The sequence below is a fragment of the Aricia agestis genome, chromosome 9, assembly GCF_905147365.1.
Source record: "Aricia agestis chromosome 9, ilAriAges1.1, whole genome shotgun sequence".
In the NCBI taxonomy this organism is placed as follows: domain Eukaryota; kingdom Metazoa; phylum Arthropoda; class Insecta; order Lepidoptera; family Lycaenidae; genus Aricia; species Aricia agestis.
The window spans coordinates 13,755,048-13,779,215 of record NC_056414.1 but is presented as its reverse complement, the minus strand read 5'-3'; the positions used below and the strand labels follow the sequence as shown (position 1 = coordinate 13,779,215).

The 24,168-nt window shown below is 35.9% G+C and overlaps 1 protein-coding gene across 2 annotated transcripts in view; it reads left to right on the top strand.

Annotated features, from left to right (window-relative positions):
* LOC121730480 (atrial natriuretic peptide-converting enzyme-like) overlaps positions 1–19,389 on the top strand; it is a 92,449-nt gene extending 73,060 nt beyond the window's left edge. The window contains exons 1-9 of one of the 2 annotated variants that reach the window (XM_042119528.1): positions 3,423–3,971; positions 6,848–6,995; positions 13,712–13,837; positions 14,088–14,789; positions 15,311–15,544; positions 15,914–16,145; positions 16,332–16,570; positions 17,820–18,238; positions 18,953–19,389. In XM_042119528.1, coding sequence (XP_041975462.1) covers positions 3,423–3,971; positions 6,848–6,995; positions 13,712–13,837; positions 14,088–14,789; positions 15,311–15,544; positions 15,914–16,145; positions 16,332–16,570; positions 17,820–18,238; positions 18,953–19,174 — 2,871 coding nt within the window. In that variant the 3' untranslated portion in view covers positions 19,175–19,389. Of the gene's footprint in view, positions 1–3,422; positions 3,972–6,847; positions 6,996–13,711; positions 13,838–14,087; positions 14,790–15,310; positions 15,545–15,913; positions 16,146–16,331; positions 16,571–17,819; positions 18,239–18,952 lie in introns of those variants that run through there. The other variant, XM_042119529.1, reaches the window with a different exon arrangement.
* The last annotated feature ends 4,779 nt before the right edge of the window (positions 19,390–24,168 follow it).

Genomic DNA, 24,168 nt, shown 5'->3' with positions numbered 1-24,168 from the left:
TACCAAAATTATGAAGCCCGAATCCTTATTCTATATTATCTTGCCTTTTATGTGTGGTCGCCGTAAAAGGAGGCCGAGGAAATAGAAATGCCTCGAAGTCGGTGTGGCCAGCCGCGACTTCTGACCTCCGGCTCATTAAATGCGTGTTCAGACCGAGTCTGGTAGCTGATATACGAGCGTTTTGTAACTGATAGGCTTCATCATCATCATTCTCTAGAACAAGGAATTGGCTCACAATGTAGGTGGAGCTGCTCCTTTGATTATTGTAAGGATATTCTGACTGTGAGCTTACTCACTGCGTGCCAAATACCATGTTTGCGAATCAAAAGATTTTATAATATAGGTCAGAACCTGTGGCGTGGGCTAGTAGTCTCCTTTCCCTGGATATAGTTACAACGTTGTTCAAAGTTTAATACATTTTAATACATAGAGTAGTTTATCATACGGTTTAAAAAATAGGGTTAAATTTATCAACCAATATCATAAATTACCATTGATGATGTAGCTTATAATATAATGTTGTATGATTCAACTCATTCAACAAACTAGAATATATTTGTTGTGGAGTGGATATTGTTACTTGACACTTGTTATTCTCGTGGCTTTATTAAATTGTAAATCTCGGAGATACAATCGGCTCGGTGGAGGTACAGTCAAGTAAATAAGTTTAATTTAATTGAGCTGTCGATGCTCGCTAAATTTTATGAGCCGGTCATATCTCACATGAGAATCAACAGCTATTTTTAGTCGGGGATCGGTTACGGAAGAAATGTAGAGTTAATGATTTATTGCACGCGCATCACTCACATGTCTATTGCTATTTGTTAATTCTAAAACATAATCAAAGAATGCGGTAAGATGAAAAGTATTGTTATGTATCTAAACATCCACAGAAGCGCTTCAATGGGTATGAAGTTATTTTAAGTCTACGAAAGAAATAGGTAAATTTTTATTGCGCAGTACAAATCTCGCGCAATATGCGAAATGCTGCTAGGAAAAGTTGTAGGCAACATTTGGAATAATAATTTATTATAAAAATTTATTGCTGTTGTTAAATAGAAAAAAAAAACACATAATTATCAGTTATTCTTGCAATATATTGATTGTATTGCTAAAGCAGCCGTGGTGCTCATTCAGTTGGATCAACGATACGTCTAAACTAAACACGTACCGCTACTGTGCGCAGTGGACTATTTAACAGTAACACTTATGTTTTGAGAAATCGAGAATTTTGCACTTCAATAAACATCGAATGCATCTAAAGATCAATTTTACTCATAAACATAATATTTTGCGCTTGACGGTTTACTCAATATACGAGTAAAATATTAAATTCATATTGAGCCGCGATGGTTGCGGGCGGCGGGCTTCTTCTTTTCCACCAGTATGAAGCCCTCCTCATCGCTATTAATGTAACGAGTAGATCAGCTATTCGCAAAGCATCTGTAGAGGCTCCGCAAGAATACTAGAAATAGTGCGAAAAATACACCTCTGCTATCCATTGGTGTCCAATTTAATTTTTTTAAGAAGTCGATTCGGCGTGAATTCTGCCACCAAAAAATGTTTGAGAATCACTGAACTAGATTATTCCTGAGCGTCATTTTATGTACATAACAAAACAGTTTCAATGGAATTTAATAAAAGATTACAACAGCTGATATGCATCAAAGTTTGGAGTCTAAGTACAGGTTCGAAGCGCGAATGGCTTTCAAATAATGCGCGTTTGCAAAATACAACACACATAGATCAAGGCCTTCGTTTGTTATTTGACTACTGTTTTAATGGGGACGATTAGATAAATTACGTGCGCTTGCCTCAGACATTATGCTCAGTTTTTGTTCCCAAATAATTAATGCATTATCTAGGCACAGATTAAGATAGCCAAGTTTGGAAATTCGCTTTAAGTGTTTGAAGTTTTGTTTAGTTTTACACACATTACTATTATGTAGATGATAAAGTTTAGTTATGGTACTGCATATATTTACTACATTAAAAGTTTTCGTCAACAGATGCTATTTAAACTCTTTCAATCTTTATTGTTTCCGAGAAAATTACTTTTAATAAAAACTCATAAGCCCGTGATACGTAATACGACCTATGAACTGTTTTATATAATATCTTACGTTCTCCACAATACATAAGAACGTCAGCGATTAGGTTGTAAGATCATTATGATATTAGATCAAGATAAATGTGTGTCATTAAGCTACTGATTTTGGATTAAGAGATTCTTAAATTTCGTAACTTGGAGAATGTTAAATTCAACATTTAATGAAAGATAATGCGAATATTGCAAGGATGTCGTAAATTATGATGAGTCCGGGTAATCGTAAAAGCAATTACGGGTTATATAAGAGACCCAAATAGATTAAAATCAGGAAATATTTAAGGTGCAAATGATCAGCGCTAACGGCACATCAATTGCACCAAGGGAGTTGCACAATGGCAGTCAATTCACTCTCGTTTGACTGTCGCGCACGCGCAGTGCACTGGCCCTTTAGCCAAGACGTTTTCTTTATCACTTCTTTATAGAATCGCCGATCAGAATGTATGGAATTGACATAAGCGTTCGATAATGTGAAGTTGAAGTTTGACCTTTGTTTGTTATGTCAATTCCATACATTTTGATCGGCAATTCTATAAATAAGCGATAAAGAAAAACGTCTTGGCTAGGGGCTCAGAGCTACTGGGAACCTTCCCGCGTCAGCGGCGCAAAAAGCGCGGGAACCGAATCACAATAATGGCCGACATAACGCCCGACGATAGCTATCGCACGCTTGCGTTACTATTGCAAAAGTTCTCATTATTATACACGTTTGTTATTTAAAATTTGAACTAATTATGATCTGTTCTAAAACATTGCATATCGATTTCAAGGAGATATATTGTTTGGCTCGCTCTACATTCTCACGTATAAGATTAATCTTAAATTCTGAATGTTTAAAATACGTTTGTAACTTTAACTTAAATATTTATTGTTCACGAAAAATTAGGTCTACTTTATAACCATATTCTCTAGTGTAAGGACTACGAGTATGATCCAATAAATATATTTATAACTTTACACAAAGACAAATATCTAAGATCATCAATCCTTATAATATCGCACACACTGAAATATCAGATTTAATACCACATTTTCTTCATTTTCCAAACGGTCAATATTTTGAATACCACAGTTGTTTTGTAATCAAGTACGGCACAAGTAAAGAATTATGTTGAAAAATTCTCATCACTGAAACAAAGAATAAACAAACAATCCACCGCAGGCCTCAGCTTATGAAATCATTCCCAGTGTGAACTATGAAGAGTGAACAGTGTGCCTAAAATACATTATTGTGATACAAACTATGAACTAACTACTGACTTTAACAATCCGATAGCAAATATGTCGTGTCGTATCGTGTAAATAAAACAGCAAAATGGTAAACGGCAACTACGTGTTATACGGGGACCGGTCGTGCTCCGAGTCCGAGATCGTAGACGACCACGTCCAGACGCGGACCGCCGAGCGAAAAGTGAAGCGCAAAGCGAATCGTAGCGCGAATGACTTGCACCACTCCCTCAATCTCGCCAAATTAGACAACGAGACAGACTCCGTGAAATACGAGAAGAAAATAAAGGAGCCGAGACTCCTAAGATATATTCCTACCACGGAGATACAAGAGAATTACATTACAGAAAAGTTTGAGAGCTACGATTTAAAGGCGGCAGAGGAGGTGCCGAGACGGCATAACTATACGAAGAAGCCGAAGAACCCGAGCGATGGATCACTCCATTACTCTAATTCTCGCTCCAGCAGCAGCTGCAGCTCGCCCAACGGCAACTTACCCACGATATCGGAGCAGTGCGAGTCGTACGGCACGTATAGGATCCGACCCGTCCCGCCGCCTCCCCATCACCCCGGGTTCGAAAACAAATTAGACAAGTACTTCGCTAAGCCGAGGGATATGAAGAATTTTCCAACCAAGGTAGGCTTCAATGTAAGTTAGATAAATTGACGTTGAAATTGTACTTAAGAACTCTATTTGCAACATAAAGCCTAAAGGTATTATAGAATGATTTTTAATTAAGTATCTTCTTTTGTTACAAAGAGTAGGTACTACTAATTTCAGATTATAGGTACAGCCATGTAAAGCCATGTTTGTTTGTTTTTTTTTTTTGTTTTAGTATGCCTAAGTTGTTTTATACACTAGTTTTTTCTACGCTCATTACCCTGGAGGCTGAACTGATAGTGATTACTGATTAGTATCACTAGTTTCTTGTTACCTAATCTTCTAATGAGCTGACAAAAAAAATAATTTTGAAGCAGTTATTATATGCTTTATTAACTATATAATTAACTTAATAATATGACCACATCCTGTGGAAGAACTTTATATGATTAATTCGGCCTTGATCACACTTAAAGGTTCAAAGTTACGAAACAATTTTTACCATATTTTGTCGATTTATTTATTTATTTATCCATCAGCATTTAATGACCTAGAAATTAACGAGGCATATTCGAATACGGAACATCATTCATTAATTTCATATCATAAGGTATTAATTTTTATGATAACTGTTTTGTACACATCATAAATTAAACTAATAACTTTATTTTTTATTTTAATTGGCGCTAATTAATGCTAATATGCTGATTTATATAGAATGATTGAATTATGATACTTAATTTATGAATATCTTATACATCATGTTGATGGTGCAGGGACTGAACTTTTTAAATACTAGCCCCCTTACTAATAAACGTTGTATAAGCTTTGAATAGTTATACAGTGTTTTGTTCCTGTCACACAAGTGACATTTTTAATTGGATTGAAGAAGACAAAACACTGTGTAACTATTCAAAGCTTATACAGCGTTTATTAGTAAGGGGGTAACTATCTTAAATATTGGACTCCTATATAGAGGTATAGATTAATTTAAAATTTAAAACCTTTTTTATTCCTGTTGTATCAACTGTTCCATCTGCGTATCCGAATATGTGACCCACGACTTCTTAAGTGCAAATAAACTATCAAGCTAGCCATTCATCTTCCTGCGGTAGAAAGTGGCCCATGTCCTCCGCCCCATTCAAATCTGTCTGAAAAGTTTCATCAAATTAGTGCAATACTTTTGAACCCTATTAGATGCAGACAAATCTTATATCTTTAAACGAGCAATTCTTGTGTATATAAATTTATATAATTGGAATCTCGGAAATCTCGGCTCCAACGATTTTCATGAAATTTAGTATAAGTATAGGGGGTTTCGGGAACGATAAATCGATCTAGCTAGGAATCATTTTTAGAAAATGTCTTTTTATTCGTGTTTTATCGATAATCGATAAACTGAAAAATATGACTCTTCTTGACATCTATTGGCGAATAATAATACTATTTTGTGAGCAACTAATTGTTTTAACGACACAACAACAGCTAAAGCTATTCCAGCAGATGGCGTCGTTAAGTACTCCATAATCCAGGTACTACTTTATTATACAACACTTTGTTTGACAAACGTAGATCACAATTTCGTGAAAACGATAAGTCTTCTCAAACGACGTATATGCCCACCCAAAGAACATTACCCAGCTAAATAATGACATCTTAAGTTCTTAACAGAACCATAAATCTTCTTTAAAGTGCTCACCTCAAAATATATGCTCTTGCGCTTTGTCAAGTTTACCATAACGCGAAATAATTTATAGAGCTCGTAAACACAGGTTTTGGCATAAATTGAGTTCCGAGTATGGAACGACACCGACATACTGACAGCGTGCCCCTTAACCTTAGAGAAAGCTGATAAACTGACCTAAGATTTCAACATTAAGTTGTTTTTTGTGACGTACGTATTTTAACGTTTTATGTTGCGTAATCCATATTTTGGATACCTCGTAAGGGACACTAAAATTTTATTATTGTGTTGTAATAAACATTAAGTTCTCAATTATTGCCGTGATCCGACTAGTGCGAAATTGCAACGACGTAAGTATATTTTTCTCTTCCAGATTTGAATGTGCTTAGAAAGCAAGTACTCACTAGTTTAGCTACACTGTGTGCATGGGCGTACGAGGGGGGGGGGGGGGGGGGGCAGGGGGGCTGCAGCTGCCCCCCTCCCCCCTGGAAAGTACAATAAACGTCAATTTTCCTGGAAAGTGCGAATTTAAAACGTGTTATTTACTCTGCGTAAAATGAAGTGTTGGAAACAAAATATGGCAAGGCCAGTTCGAAAAATATTATAACATGATTCGGTCATTAATAAAATAAAATGTATAATTTTCTCCTATTTCGCCCTATCAAAGACGCGGTGAGCGTCGTAACCGCCACTGTACATGTCCTTTGCGTCGATATTCGCACTGAATGCAGGGGGGTGCAGCTCATGCCGCCCCTGTATTCAGTGCGAATATCCCCCCCCCCTCTAGCTGAAATTCTAGATACGCCCATGACTGTGTGTCTTGAAAATTTATTATTATTAGACGCAAAGTAGTACAAACTGAAAGAATCGATCGTTACAACCCTAATAAACTTGCGATTACAATTATTTTTTTTATATCGCCAACATAGGAGTAATTTAATATGATGTTGAGGCTTGTCTACTTGGTTTTATTTGTACATCTCGGAATTACTTATTTTACGAGCAGTATAATAGAACCAAGGAAAAATAGCAAATTGTTCCTTTGATAATATATTTAAATATTATTATATATTCATTTTCATTAAATAGTCTAGATACTTATGTTTTCGGTATCTTCGTTAGTTAAACTCACAAGTCCTAACAAAAACTCGTTCAATGTTTAAACACAAGACCATAGAGCTAACAATGATCTAGAGATGATAAACTAATCTTTGTTTTTTTTTTTCAGGGTTCGCACCCCGACAGCCTGTACCGCGTGACGGAGAGCGGGCTAGGGCGGGGCCGCGCGGGGCGGGCGGCGCGTCTATTGCGCTGGCCCCTCGCCCTCTTCACTATATGCGTCGCGCTTGGCGTGTTCGTCTACTTCCTTGTGCCTAGTGAGTATCTAGTGTAACATTCATTAATTATTTAATTTTTTAATGATTATTTAACATACTTGCATTAAAATAAAATGTAAAAATCAAATGTCTCTGAATGCGACTGTTTAGTTTTAATTATCATATACATAGTTTATACTGAGCATTTTGAAAGTCAATGCCTAAAACTTTATATTATTGGCATTTGGCAGTCTTTACAAAACTTACTTCTCGCGTTTAAAAAAAACTAGGGGTTAATATTTGTCAAATAATAGAATGTTGATTACGAGATGACAGATATTTATACGTGGGAGAGCCATGTTTCGGCACGAATGGGCCGGCTCGACCGGAGAAATACCACGTTCTCACAGAAAACCGGCGTGAAACAGCGCTTGCGCTGTGTTTCGCTGAGTGAGTGAGTTTACCGGAGGCCCAATTCCCTTTCCTATCCTCCCCTATTCCTTTCCCTTCCCATCCCTACCCTCCCCTATTACCCTATTCCCTCTTAAAAGGCCGGCAACGCACCTGCAGCTCTTCTGATGCTGCGAGTGTCCATGGGCGACGGAAGTTGCTTTCCATCAGGTGACCCGTTTGCTCGTTTGCCCCCTTCTTTCATTAAAAAAAAAAAAAAAAAATCACATGGGTCAATTCAGACCGCATCGTGACGAGGCGAGGCGAGGCGCGGCGAGGCGCGGCGAGGCGCGGTGCGGCTTAAATTTGTATGGATTTGACAGATTTCAATTGCGTGAGACGTCTTGCGAATCTGTCAAATCCATAGAAATTTAGAAATGCAGGTCTGAATCAACCCTTTCGGCCAATTCAGACCGCAACGCGACGCGTAGATGCATTTCTATTTTTATTATATATATTTATTATATAATTTATAGTTGCGGTCTGAATCAACCCTTAGAAGTTTCATCTTATTTAGTGGCATTATGGGACATGGGGCACAAATGTTGATTGCATTTAGAGGAAAAATATTTTATAAGGAATCACGATTGTTAATTGTAATTGTAAATATTATATCACTTTCGATTACTTTCACCGGTTTTGGCTGTTAAATGTTTATCACTTATCGATTGGCTTTCAATGACCATCTTTCGATTTTAGCGTTGTATTGTTATGAGTTGTGTAATGAAATCGAAGATCCAAATAGTTTTTTTAGTATAAACTAAAGTCCACGCGGGCGAAGTCGCGGGCAACAGCTAGTTTATAATATTAGTATGGATGTAACAAATTTCTTACATTGTAATAGGCTAATATAACTTGCCTAGCCCGGCTTAGTGTTAAATAAAATGTAACAAAGTTGTAGACATTTCCTCCGGTTACGCAACGGGTTACGATATCAAATTAACATGTTATATGAAACGAAGACGTAAGCGGATGAAATGGGTAACTAACAATTTAAAAATGTTCGTTTTTTGCATTAATGGAGACTTAACGGTCGGGTAAATTGAAATAAAAAAATATTGATTTAGGGCTCCCGCACAATTAAACTGCAAATTCGCACCGCATCGAAAAAATATGCAACAAAATTCATAATAAAAATGACCTTGCGATGCGATGCAAATTCGTAGTTATGTGTGGGAGCCCTAATGTAAAGCCAGATATATTAGCCAGATGATGAAGTATATAAGTCACAAAGTTTGTACAAATTATAAGGGAAAAATATGACTAACTAGACGTTCCACGCGGCTTCGCCCGCGTAAATTAGATGGACAAATTAGTCCACAAAAAATATGCCTATGATCCTTCACGTGGTCTACTACTTATCTGTACCAAATAACATAAAAATTGCTCCAGTAGTTCGTGAAATAAGCTCTCTCAAATAATTTCTCCCGTTTTTTCCACATTTTCCTCTACTTCTTCGCTCCTATTAGTCTTGACGTGATAAAATATAGCCTTCCTCTATAAATGGTCTAACACTGATATAATTTTTCAAATGGGACCAGTAGTTCCTGAGATTAGCGAGTTCTAACAAATAAACAAACAAACTCTTTCGCTTTATAATATTAGTATAGATTTCCCTCATGTTATAAAATGTTAGTTATCGACTTCATTCACTTACGTCCTCAAACGTGTTTGGTTTTCACAGATTAGCGTGAAATTAATAAACACCCGGTAATCGGCTTCCTATCATCGGTTAATTATTTAGAACAATGTACCTGATAGTATTGGTCAACGTTTTAGTCTATGTCTTTGTCTTACATAATAACAATGTCTTAACTATATCTGCATATTAATTAAAATACATTTAACACTTTGTTTTGTCGATCAATTAATTATACACCCATTTATATTTTTGTAATACTTCGAGCGCAATTTGCATAATCGCATTGTAGCGTTTTAGGTCGTAAAGTATCTTTTAGTAAATTAAGCACAAGAAAATTAAAAATATTTCTTTCTCATTAATCATCACAATACCTTGATGGCAATATAACACCTTGACAACAACGACATAAGGGTCTAAAAACACTTAGTTAAAATAATCGAGAAAGGACTATATCTCAATTTTTTATGTCCGCTTTGTCGCCTGTAAAAATAAACCTCAATTGAGATTTCATAAATATTCAAAAACTTTCTCATCGCGCACGACAGGGTTATTTTAATGGTCACCTCTCGAGAGCAGCCAGAAATTATTATAATCACATTATTTATTCCGAGACAGGCGCTGACATGGGCACACAATTGAAGGCAAGGTTTTTTTTTTAATTTTGAAATTATCATTCGAAAGTGAACAAGTTGGACTCTCACCGTGCATCATCGGCATATTATTATTTGACATCTCAATAAAGCTTGCAGTTTGCACTTTTACTACCTTTGTAGATAGCTTATAATGTTTTAACCTCGGTCTTGGATCTTTTCTTAAATTTGAAAGTTTTTTTACAAAAAAAAAAAAAAATATATATATATATATATATATATATATATATATATATATATATATATATATATATATATACAAATATAATATATTTACAATTATAAATCTAATGCGATTTGGTTTTTAGGAACAACGGGAGTTGAAAATAAAAATAAAAATTCCTTTTACGAACCTCTTCGTCGTTGTCGTTATAATAATTATCGCATTAACAGCCCCGCCCTTTCCTTTATTAACATAAAATTTAATGAATTCCTGCTACCGAACTGAGCCAACTGCATTAGGAATCAAAAGCCCACCCACAAAATGATCGGTTGTTTTGCTCCAACTGGTTTTCCGCTGCAAAGTTATTATGCGCGTTGACAGCTTTTTACGTATTCGGTAAGTTTTATGGGCATCGAATACGGCCCGTATCTTACAATTATTATCCCATAAAATCAATTTTGGAGGTTCTTTTTCGAATTTATGTTCTTAATAATACTTTACTTCCGACAACGTGCATGAACACAGGGATTTACCGAACATGCCAAGATTATGAACAAATCTTTGCTAATTTTTATACACTAATTATTATTATGTTAGTACACAGTACTATGTAACATTGGTTTCAAACGTTTTAAAAGTATTATCATCATTTTAAAAGTATTAACCCTTATCAATTATTAAAATTAAAGCAATTACTTGATGTAAGTAATATTTTCGTATTATATTGATTTTAATTACACTTTGCTTCACATAACTTTTCTAACTTCTACCCCTTTTTACCCCGACATTCAAATTAAATCCACTTTTGCATTAAATAATATTAAAATCCTAGTACCATTTGAGATTAACATTAACTAATATCAGCCAATTTTAGTACAAGGCTCTTATCTCGTATGTCAGAGCAAAACCACTTTAATTACTTAATGGAGCTCCCGTATGCACCACATGTACTGCATGTTGCAGGCAATTATGTAATACATGCCATGAGCGAATAATATTTAATTAAATCTTACACCTTATTATAGAGCTAAGCCAACAGATATTGCATTTAGTATAACGCCTCGCTAGATAAATATATTTTAATCACCATCTTGTCAATAGTGTCTTGTGCTAGAGACAAATCGATTGACGCAAGAATCATCAAAATCGGCCCACGCATTTTTTAGAAAACTATAGGGAAAACTAACACATCGATCTACAACGCGTTGATGTCTTTTGCTCCGCGTAATGAATGCAGAATTCTATTGCTGTTAAAAGTATTTGTTTGTAAGTTTTTAATGATTTTGGTATTTTAGCATTAGATTATATAGAAGCCAAAATTAAGATTATACTTTTAAGAATCCATACATGAAAGTAAGATTTTATTAAACGATATATTGTGTTAATATAGATTCGTAAATAATCTTGAAAAATAAGTTGTATTAGGATTATGATTTTTATCTTTAACTATTTATTTAGGTACTATAATTTTGTTCCTTTACATGGTATGATTAAAAGTTCCATTTTGTGACACGACAGTCAGGTGTGTTTAATTATGTAGCAGAGACTGTGTGACATATTTATTTTGCCACAATTATTATAATTTGTAACGCTATTAAGCTGGTAATTACATTATGTACCTATTTTCTTATATAACTTTAGCGCTCTAAGGCTTAGCACTCAACTAAGACACGGCAGACTTTAGTCATTCTATTATCAACTTTCGGACGCTATCAAAAAAATTATTATAAAAATTAGCAACTAATTTCGACGTTAAGGACATTAAAATAACATTCAATATCAGCGCGCCTTGTACAGTGGCGGTTACGACACACGCCGCGTTCTTGATAAGGCGAAAATGTATGAAGAAATATGAGAGAGTTTCTTATTTTTCTTATAAATGGAAATGTTATTTATTTTTATTTAGCTATTCGTACAGGGGACTAAATAAGCAACATTTTTTTTGTATATTTATTTTCCTTAGTAATTTAGCTATAATGGTACCTAATCAAACCTCATTTTTTAAATCTTTTGCGATTATTGTGATGGTTAAAACGTATTTATGTGAAAATATTGTATGCGGCTATAATTTTTTTACGGTGTAGACGTGGAGATGAATATATTATCTTTCATTAGAAATCAAAATAAAATAGAAGTTTTATAATTTATTTATTTATTGAACACATATATCTATTCTCGCAGGATAACCTAATACAATAGATAACTAAAAAAAAACTAATACTTATAACAACCAAAAACTTTAAACATCAAACATTAAAATTATGCCAAAAAACAAAATGTGGCTCTAGTAAATTCAGTCAGTAAACACGAGAACAACAGCTATCAACATGTAAAGACAGATTGTTGAGCGCTCGCAACGCCCGTGTCAGCGGCGCTCCCTGCAGCAGATTGGTGCGCGCGCGCGGTACCAGCAACAGCGGTACTTGTCCGGAACACACAGCACAATCACTGCCTCTAAGTAAATGCACAATAAAGGTACAAAGGTGACTTAATGCCTTATGGCCTATTTTTATTAACACATTTTCGCGGCGTTAAATGATTTCCTGTAACTGCCGTTTCTTGTCTTCTGCCGGCACTCCCAGAGTGCAACTTGCATTTTTTTCGAGTGTCTGCAACTTTATACTCTTCGTATTATAATAAGTAGATGACTGTTTGTCGTGAGTGAGCAGTAACCCTAACGCTAGTGGTCACACACGCTAGAGTAGGTTTTATCACACTCGCTTAGATAAACCGAGATTGAATAACACTAATTACTTGAGAGTGAATTAGTTACATGTATAATTTAGCAGCAATACCAATATGTCTGCTTTTGCGAATATAACATGGCTGTGGTTGGTCAGAATATTTAAAAGCTAAAATAATTTTACTTTAAATTCAAATATTTTATATACGACACAAATAAAATAGTGTTGACTGTGATAAGTTTGACATGTATAGTTTTTAATTGTATTTGTTTGAAGATCTAAATCAAGAGTGTTTTTAGCTGCATTATCATCACCTATCGGGGAAATATAATTTTGATTCCACATCTTAACCATAACAGATATTTATTCACACAGAAATTTTATTGTCAAGGTTACCAAACATTTTCATCATGTTAGTGGTTTCAGCGTAAGAAGTAACAGACAGGAAAACTTTCGCATTTATTATATGAGTAATGAGTATGAATTTAAGTTTTCTCTGCGTGTTTCTACAGCAAAAATCTGAGAGATCTTTGATTATCTTACCCTGTGATCTCTTAAAATCCTTTAAGTAACCACAGCTTCCTGTTTCAAAACATTAACCAGTGATTTAACTGATAAGGATTAATGAAAAATAATGATGTCGTGAACATCAGCAGTTAACCCTGCTTTCACTGCTTCCATCGAGATTCCTCCTCGTTATGTCACAATCTACGTCCGCGATCTAAGTAGTCCAGTACTTCAACTTTAAAAGCTTTTACGCAAACTTTATTAGGATAATTTAGATAAGTATTGTTATTGTTGATTCGACGCATCTGAGTAGGTTTCACATGGTGTTATGAAACAGATTGCTACTATGGTGTCTGTGTTAGATGATTGAAACGAGCGTCAATGGAAAGGGATAGTTATAGCCTCCCATAGAGACTAGCAAGACTAGAATACACTCGTGTCCTTTAGTTTTGTGAGGTTGTTCCTGGTTCTAAAACTTTATCGCCTTTTTGTGTGGCTACCACACATGACCAAACACACCACAAGCGTAATTTCACTCTGGTTTTATGATTGATGCACCTAAGCTCATTCGAGATAAAACCTTAATCCTCATATAAAGTTTACTCCTTATTAAATGTAAAAAACTTTGCAAGAGACGTCTTAAAAAGTTTAATACTAATTTCCTTGTTTTACTCTTTCAGGCAACCTGAATGCAGATGTGAATTCTGCGAATGCTACGGACTGGGAGGAGAGCGTCGCCGGGGCACAGAGCAACCCTAACAACAGACGAATCGAGGTCAAAAATAAAGAAGTTAAGCAGCCTTCCGGTATGACAATATAAACATATTGCCTGTCTATCTGTCATCGTACGTGTGGGAGATATTATATGTTCGCTTTGAACTTTGCACCTTTTCCGTTTCGCTCATATAAAGTTTATGATTATCATTTTTTAATCTCCTAGATAATTATTTAAATTCATCTATAAGCTTTTCGATTTTTACGTAATCATTAATCATAAACTTGCAACACGGCTTACATGTATCTGTTTGTAAACAAATCACCTACTTTTTAACACAGGAACGAAAACACCAGAAATAGATTTTTACGAGGCAGACACTGACAGAAATTATGATATCACGACGGTTTTAGATTCGATCACAGAGAGAACGTTCAAGCGGAAACTGCCCGCGCCACCAGTCTTCCCCTCCCACATCACACCGGAAATACAATATGGCAACGAGAAGGCGGACTTGGACAAGCTGCGAGCACCCAAATACCTAGACGAGACGAGGAACACTGTGCCCAGTGAATCCACGCTCAAACCGCATATCACACAGAAGCCGGAGAAACCCCTTGCCATCTATTTCCAAGATGGCAGCGCTATGCCAAGCAGCACCGAACCTGTCACTGTTAGTGATTTCGCCGATGCGGAATCTTCGAATGGTCTATCGGGATTTGTCGATAGAGATCCTAGTGGCAACGCTAAAAGAGAGCCCCTGGAAATAATCTACAATATAAGATCTAGGGCCAACGAGAAGTTTGCAAGCTCGGAGCCACCGATTGTGGAAGAATTTTACAGTCGACCGCTAGCCAAGGATGTGAAATTCACATCGGGACATTCAAAGGTGTTCGGTCTCTCTATTGAAGAGGCAGAACATATGAAATCTACGACACAGCACTCCTTATACAACACGAGGGTGTCACCAACTCTACCGACTTGGCGCAACATAAAAGAACCCACCACTAAAAAGTATCCAGATGGGTTGAATAACCTGGATGGTAAGTAAAATAGAAGCTGTTTATTAGGCGAAAAAACTTTTTTGAAGTAAGCTAGATATTATGTTCGTTACAAGTCAATTTCTTAGTGCTAGTTGTTGTTTGTGCTATTCTTGTTTGCACATCTAGAAAATATGTAGTACATAGAATGGTAGTAAAATTTTATCATGGTATATTTTGTAGTTGTTTATGTTGTTTCATACTTCAAACAAACTTCAAAAGATTCGTTTTCGTGACTGCTAAACTCAAGAGTTTAAATTTTCGTGTATGTAATTTTAAATATCAAAACGTGTTATTTTGAATGTCATTTCGATTGTTAAATATATTTGTTTAACCTTGATAGAGTGAATAGCAATGAATATAGACGAAGTTCGATACATGAGATTGATTGTTGCACTGTATAAGATAATAAATATAATTTATAATTGCAAGAACCTTTAAAACTTGGAAATGGAAATTATAACTTACATTTTTAGTATAAATTAATATAACTAATAATGTAAATATTATTTTCACACTTTCAGTGCAATGTAGATCAACTAGTGTGCCTCTATGTAGAGGTATTCTGCCGTACGACCTGGCTGGTCCTCCAGTCACCATGGGCAGAACAACCGTGTCGAGCCTCCTCCCGCAGCTGGAATACCTCATCCAAACCAACTGCAGCGAGCGAGCCATACATTTCGTCTGCGCGCTCCTTGAACCAGAATGCAGCCCGCAACCAAACCTCCAAAAACTGCCTTGCTATAATTTCTGCAAAGGTATGTAATTCTTTAGAAACTATCCTTTAGTACACAGGGTGTATAAAAGTGATAATACTTTAAGGTGTGTATGTGTTCCTTATATAGAGGTCACTGTCAAAACTGCAGCGCTGAAAGAATAACTTTTTTTTCATTACATTGGGGCATTTCTCATAAAGAATATAGAAGTCAAAAGTGACTATTTCTAGATTTCTACTTTCAGTAGAAACTGTTTACAATCATGTGAATACACACCCTAAATTATACTTGTTTTTAACCCCCGACAAAAATGAGGGGTGTTATAAGTTTGACGTGTTTGTTACATCCTGTTTATTAATTCTCTACGCATTTCCTTTGTAAAATGTTTAAAATTTACGTTTTATTTACCAGGTATCGTGGACAGCTGCGAAGGATCCATTCCAGCGGAGTTGAACTCAGTGTTCCAGTGCAGCCAGTATTCAAGCAGCAACTGTGCCAGCCCCAGGAGCCCGTGTCTGTCGCGCGAGATGGCCTGCGGCGACGGATCGTGTATATCGCGGGACTGGATCTGCGATGGAACTAAAGACTGCCCATCGGGAGAAGATGAGGCATCATGCTCTTTGTGTGAAACTAATGAATACAGGTATTTTTACATACGTTTTTTGATTGAACTAATGTTGACGTCACTACCCTTCGGTCCAGTTCACGTTGCAAGGTGACGAGATGAAGCGAAGCATATTGTATTAACAGACTTACCGCCAACGGTGTTCCTTGTTCCAAATTTCAAATGGCTCATTTAAAAATGCACTCATTAATGGCATTATTTCAGATGTGCTTCCGGTATGTGCATAACCAAACGTTGGCTGTGCGATGGTTACTCCGATTGTCCCGGTGGGGACGATGAATCATATGACCTGTGCCAAGGCAAGCGGCCCCAGCCGAGAGGGCTCTCGGACTTAGGAGATGGGGACTTGGGAGAAGAAATCGCTGGATCTGCCCCAGCGCCGTCAATTCGTAAACCAAACAGGGTACCAACTAACCGTGAAAGAAATTCTGGATACACGATGGGTAAGTAAGCTAATACTTGTAATTTTCATTTAATTTTTTATTTTGCAATCATAGTTATTTTGGGACATCTGTTCTATACGACATTGACACAATAGCAATGAAATTGCTGAGTGAATTTCAACAACTTGCATTTTTTATATAATTTTGGTGAAAATTTTTGTTTCCACCAAAATTGGGGATCAGGTATTTACGGGAAACCGGTACGACAACCACCACCTAGACGAGTTAGCTTATGACAGAATGAAGTGAATGGCGTATTTTTTATGCTTCAAGAATCAATGGTATTTTGTAAAAATAATGTTTTACACACCCTCTTACCCACCAAAATTTACCCACCAAAATTGGAATTTGCGGGAAAAATAATCTTAAAAAAAACTACGTGCACTAAAGTTATAGCACATTAACTTAACTATAAACAAACCAAAACTCTACCGATGTTCAAAATAACAACATGATATTATTGCCACAAGTAATTATTTAAGTACACCAAAATTGCATAAAATCGGGGGTTTTGTGATAAAACGGTTTTCTTTCATTTCTGGCTAGAAACTGGTACGACCCAGCCCACAGCCACCTCTTAAACTGGTTAGCGTGGGGCTGAATGAAGTAAATGGCGTATTTTTTATGCTTAAGGGATCAATGGTATTTTGTAGAAACAATGTTTCGTAAATCCCACCAAAATTTAAAAGTTCTCCGCGACAGACCTAAACTGTGTCATAAAAACTCAACTACAGAAGTTAGTACAGTAAAATTCATATATTATGAAGAGTCAACTATATAAAACGACTACATAAAAATAAAAATTAATCCAGTATCAAGTTTTCTGTTAATCGGTCTAGATATTGAGTAAAATAGTTCGGCGACAAGCCACCAAAATTGGAAATCGTCTATTTATGTTTATTTTCTTGGAAAATAATAATTATTTTAAAAATATAAGGATAGGCCCAAATTATAAGCGTTATGTTTTACTTATAAAATCAAAAATGAAAACGATATCTTGAAAAAATAAGATAGTTTTCAGCCTTGCCGCGCAAAAAAACGGTTTGGGAAAGCCAGTCTGCTACATAGGTACCTCCACCTAGTCGCAGATGGTAGGTAGGAAAGTATCGTAAACGCTGGCTCTTAATGTGCTGGCCCCCTAGCGGCAAACGAAACACCGAAAAACCCAATTTATTTTTAATCCATTAATCTCAGATATTGCACGTCATAACTTATAAGTTAATAAGATTTCCTAATTAATATTTTTCAGGTGAAAGTGACAGCAGCAAGGAAATCCTTATGACAAGTGATAGCAATAACGCCCTTCGTAGGAACTTTACTCGGAGACCTTCACCATCTCGTCTCTCACCCTACATTAGACAAAAACCTAAAGGAGTGACCCCAGAAACCAACGAATATTCAACTATAATATCAGTTGTCGAAGAAACAACGAAAAAGCAATTGGAATTCCCCAAGAGAAATTCAAGACAAAAGTCAATACCAGCACCAAAATCTGCTAACATAAAAATGGAAGCCGAAGAAGATATGAGTATAGAATTTACCAACGACGAGCAAACGACAGAGAAAGCAACGAAAAAACCAACGATCATTGAATTAGAATCGAAAGCATCAAAGGGACAAACGAGGGAAAACAAAGTTGAAAGACATATTGATGCTGCGATGATGAGGGTAAAACTAAACTAAATTTTTATGCAATAACTCTAATGTGGAAGCTACAGCAGCACCTAGAAATATTTTAATAAATGTATTAAAGACAACATCTTGACTTATGACCGGTTTGAGGTTTCTGAAGATTTTCAGTTCAGCGTTGTTTATTGGCTACTGACCTCCATTATACAAGTACGCTGGACTTATGTTACCCACCTGTTTTTGTGCCTATTTGAAGCGGAATCAGCGCCCCCAATGCGGGGAAACAGAACTTAATCTGACGTAACTTGCAAATGGCCGCTTAATCGCTATTGGTTGTAGAAACTAGCATTAGTTCCAAGTACTCTCACTACTGCTATCAGCGCCAATATGGCGACTTTCAAACGTCATTTTTACGTCAAATTTAGTTCTCTTCCCCTGCATTGGGGGCGCTGATTCCGCTTCAAATAGGCACAAAAACCAGCGGCCATTTCAAAGGATATCGTAAGTCCAGCGTACTTGTATAATGGAGGTCAGTGTTATTGGCTAATGTCGTGACGTAACGACAATCAAGGCGTACTACTAAAAAGATTTGCTGCTGACAAAAAACCTTTGAAATTGGACATAAGTATAATCATTATTATTAATATTAGTCACTGAGTGCGGCCGTTAAAGATGAACAGCAATCAAAGAATAGGGCAAAGTCACTTAAAACAAATAATAATTAATGTCACTAAAGTCTTACTCAAATTACAGGAACCTCGAGTAGACCGCGACGAATCCATATCGGATTCGTCGGAAATCGTGAACGTGACGTTATCGGAGAGGAGCGAGGAGATGTACAACAGCGCGCATGCGTCGCCGTGCCCGAGCGGGGAGCTGCGGTGCGTCGACGGCCGCTGCATTGCGCTGTCACAACTCTGCGACGGAACCATAGACTGTTCGGACCACGCTGATGAAGACAACTGCTACACGTAGTTTAGTTGATTAGTAACTGATACTCGTAGGTTAGGCTTTTTCTTTTTTGCTGTTTTGTCTTATGTTCTTTCAGCCGTCAACTCACGTAAAGACGAGAAGTCAGAAACGGGGAAGGCCGATCGTTCTATTTCATCGCAGATCGACTTGAAAGATGGGTTCAATGAGCATTCCCATGTGTCGAGTCCTTTCAGGTCGGCCTGGGATCAGTCCGATTGGATCGGCCTTCCCGTGTGGGGAATACTTTATGTGAAATTTGAAGTTTCTCATTATTGGTAAATTTATTTTCTACAAGTTAGTAAGACTCTATTTCTATTGTATTACTATTGTATTGCGTCCATAACTCCATATTGCTTGTAAAGTTTTTTTTATTCATGATTTATAGCAAGTAGATTTATAAATCGGTGCTAATACCAATACGATAGGTATTTAAATATTTCTCGCCTTTAATTCTATACTTAAGTTATAATTTATAAGTATTGTAAATATTTTACTAATTGTTACTTGTTGATTTTCGTGCCTATTTGATCTGAATTGGTAGTTTGTGTAATTATAATTTTATTAGCTGTGATAAGAATTATTATTATCTGCTTTAGTTAGGTAATTCAAAATCAATAATATCCGGAACTGAAAAAAAATGTACGTACCTAATAATTGCTAAGATTAATCTCTTCTAAGTTTCAAATTTTTTAACGTTTTGTATTAGTTTCTTCAAATGCAACGCTAGTTTTTTTAGCAACGAAAAATATCATAAGCTATAGATATTAGGTAGGTAACCTAATATTCTACTTCATGTACACGTAGTTTTATATTCTAGATCAGTGCTTCCTAAGATTTTGGGTCAAAGCCCTTATGGGATTTTTTTTGTTAGACTTATAAAATTGGTGTTTTAAGACAATGCAAGTGTTAATTCTATGACCTCCTCCTTTCAATTATTTTGATCTTAATTTAAACCACGCTTATTTTGGTCGCCTATAATGCTATCAATTTTATATTCGCCACTTTGTAGTAAAGAAATACATTGTATTTCAAATCAAATCATTTAATTCAGGCATCAGAGGCCCATATTATAACAAATACCTTAAATCTAACATACATATAATTATATAATAAATACCTTAAAACTAACATACATATTTTATATATACTTAAAAACTAACACTGTCACATTTTGCCGGCAACGTGACTCGCTTCGTTCCGGAGTCTCCCCCGGAACCTCCGATAAAATACATCCATCGGCCAGAACTCCGGCGCCTCGAAAGTCGACAGAAGATTCGTCGGTACTCTCACCACAAAGGAGCTAAAGTTAACCTTGTGGCGAGACTGCAGACGCTCGACCCTCAGGCGCAGTGTTATCTTCTTCTGGATGTAGTCCACGACGTCCTGGACCTCCATGAACCAGTGCAGGCGGGATATGTACAGGTTGTACCTAAATGATTTTTTTGTCAGGGGTTTACCTTTTCAACAGCGTTGTTGATGTTTCCGTTTTTAGGCAGAATAAAACAGTATAGAAGAAATATGGATTTCTTCTTTCTAGAAGCCCGTGGATAAAAGTGAAGGAAGTTCTGCTCTAGATTATATAAATTGTTTTAGGACCTGACTTATTATTATGAATTAGTTTGTAAGTTGTAAATAAATATAAAATAGTTTTTTAATACCTATGATAAGTTACGTTACATGAAAACGAGTAATCTGTATTATTTATTTAAGATACGCAACATATTATGCTTATAACGGCATCTTAATAAAATTACTACTCAATACTCAAAGTTTAAAAATGTTGTAAATAGGCACAAAGAAAAATAACAAACCTAATTATTATTGATTAGGAAGTTATAGATACTAATTCAATTATATAATACTTTGTTTAAAGACATGTTATTTTATAAGATTTTATAGAAACATATTTGGTATAAAAAATCTTTTAAAAGCTTGAATATTTAAGTATTACTAGCACTTTTGTCGGCCTACTAACTGACTGCTAACAAAATCTCTTTTGTATACCTATTTATTCGAAAATAAAAGTTTGCCATGTTAAAGGAGCATTTTTATTGCCTTATTAACTTTTATTGCACTAACTGATATTATTGTTTTCATGTTTCCATATTTCTAAATTAATTATTTAATATCAAGAAGCAGATATATGTATGTAGATTGTAGGGTACCTACGTAATATTTTGGTCGCGTTATGTCTCACCTAGCCGACTGATTATCACAATTAACATTGAATTGACATGATTCGACCAAGTGACGTGGGTCTGTCAACTGCCTATGAATCAATTTCCTCGATGGTACTATGTACCCTGTACAGTGTATTGTGAACACTACACAGTACACACAGATCTTTAAATACTACACGCCTGAATTTTATGTTTAAGCTGTAACGACTGTTATTGCTATTATTCATTATAAGGCACTTAAAACATAAACACTAAACTCAAGCGAATTCAAATAACCCATGTATCGGACACGATAAACACACCAAATTTCGTCAAAATCGGTTCCACCCTTTCGAAAGAGCTTTGCAAAATGCAACAATAACATTTAGAACTTAAAACACGGTATGAGAATTTTACATAATACATAGGTAGTCATACCTAGGTACCTAAGTAAAATTAGTAGTCCATTGAAATGTTACAATAATTTATAAGGACCGAATATGGCATTTATTAGAGAACGCAATTATATTTTTGATACATGTAGGGGGGCGGGTTATGAGAAGCTTAACCTCAAGTTTGTGGGGTCGTCAAAAAGGGGTGACAACACTATTTTTGCGATATCTCGGAAGCTATAGGTACGTCTTACAAAAAGATTGTGAGGCAAAAAAATTGCAACTAATTGTGATTAAGTGTACAATTTTTTTTGTAACTTGTTACTTGAATAGTTTGCGAGAGAGACTCTTCCAAAGTGGTAAAATGTGTGCCCCCCCCCCAACCCCCCCCCCCCCCTCCCCACTAACTTCTAAAGTAAGTGTAAACTTCTAAAGTAACCTTATGGCTACTTTAGAAGTTTAGACTTTTTTACCAATAAACCTTATTGCTGCTGCGAAATCCTTCATGGGCGAGTCCAACTCGCACTTGGCCGATTTTATTGTTTTCTGGGAACGAACCTTTAGCGAGCCTTCGGCTTCAAGTGGAACTACAATCAGATGTGAAGGTCGTTTTTTTATTTATTTAGGCCGAATGCTGCCGAAGCCAAAGCCGAAGCTTTCCTCGCGTTTCATTTTGTAGCTATTTACGTCTATGGAGTATGGACTATGCGGATGACTCAGAGCCAAATCTGTCGAATTGCGTCTTATTAGAACGTCTACGTAACGGGCCCTACAAAAACCACGTTTGGTACTATAGTAACCAGAGTTTTTTTTTTACTTTTTTTTTATATACTTACAGGAAATTACCGAATTTATCCCCGTAAGATAGCTGAATCTAAAAATTGTAAGAAAAATATAAAAGGCATATTGGCACTTGGCACTTTGTTAAAGTGTTTTATCGCGGGAAAATATTGTTCTTGAGTATTTTCTTTGACGAAGGCGCGGTCAACATTTACTTTAGAAGTTACTATAATATTTATATAAGTATGCTTTATGAATATTAACATAATTATTATCATCCCTACTACCAGAAAACTGGTGCTCCTAAATCTAGATACCTAGGTATAGGATAGGATTCCTTTATAGTAGAGATGTAGTAGGTACTAACTATCTAGGTATATGAGATAGTTTAGGACCAAAAAATTACCGTATTCAAATTATGACGTAAGTATTAAATAATTAGTTATGCTGATTATTACCTATATTTGCTGCTATAATAATATTTTATAATATTATAAAATTATAAAAATTTGGTAAGTACCGTATTCGGTATTACCAAGTACAAGTCAACAGAAATCATGGATCTTTCAATATCGATAATTTTCTAAACGCGGTTGTTCTCACGATTTTTCTACGGTATAATGTAACTCTACAAAACATTGAACAGTTCGATTACAATAGGCGTTATGATTAATAGTTCGTTTTTAGTCTATGCGTCATAATAGTAATTTAGGTTCGAAAAAAAACTCCAAATAAAATCGCAAATGTCATTGACCGCTGGCAGCGATCGGTAGAAAGCAGTGAGTCAGTGCTGTACGCAATCCCCGCGACCATGGCTGCCTTGACGACATGCTTCATGCTTCATCATCATCACCTCATGGAGAACAGACTAGATCGATAGAGAACTATTTAGGCTTGCTAAAATGGAATAGATAAAACGAATACCGTTGTTATGTTATCTACTTACCATTAGAGTTCTGAGTTGATACCAAACAAACTGATAAGCGCAGCTAAATCGAACATTGAACTTATGATTTACTTACTAGATGTAGCCCGCAATTTCGTTCCAATAGGAATTTCCAGGATATAAAACTTAATAATCTTAATATACGTAGGCCATAATATAAATATAGTTTTTTCGGGATACAAATATAATATTATGTGTAACCTATCTTTGTTCAAAAGCGTAAGGTTTTGATTATCGCGTTTAATTAGCTTTAGGTATGGATGTGGCTCGGACTAGTGCCATTAAAGTACTAGAGCAAAGAATAAAATTTGGTAATAGCATCTATGCTATTATAGGTATCTAATGCGAAAGATAGAGCGAAAATAGGTACCTACCTAATGGGAATTTCTAAGACAAGGCAGAAACAAAACATAATATAAAACCTAACAAAAATTAGTGCTGATCTACACAGCTGTTCAGAATTATTTAGACTCTAACAGGACCTCTATGCCGATGACATAAGAATTAAGGACGCTCGTAGACTCCGAAGTCTTTAGATCTCAAAGTATAGACCGAAGGGCCTTGCGGACAGGTTATAGCAGACGAATGAAAGTAAATAAACAGTTGAGGGTAAACAAACCTGGGAACTGGTTTGCCAATGCTCGTTAGACACCATGCACTTATGTTACTTTCTAAACACGGCGCAGCTCTACGGCTGCACTACTCGCCCTACATGTTTGG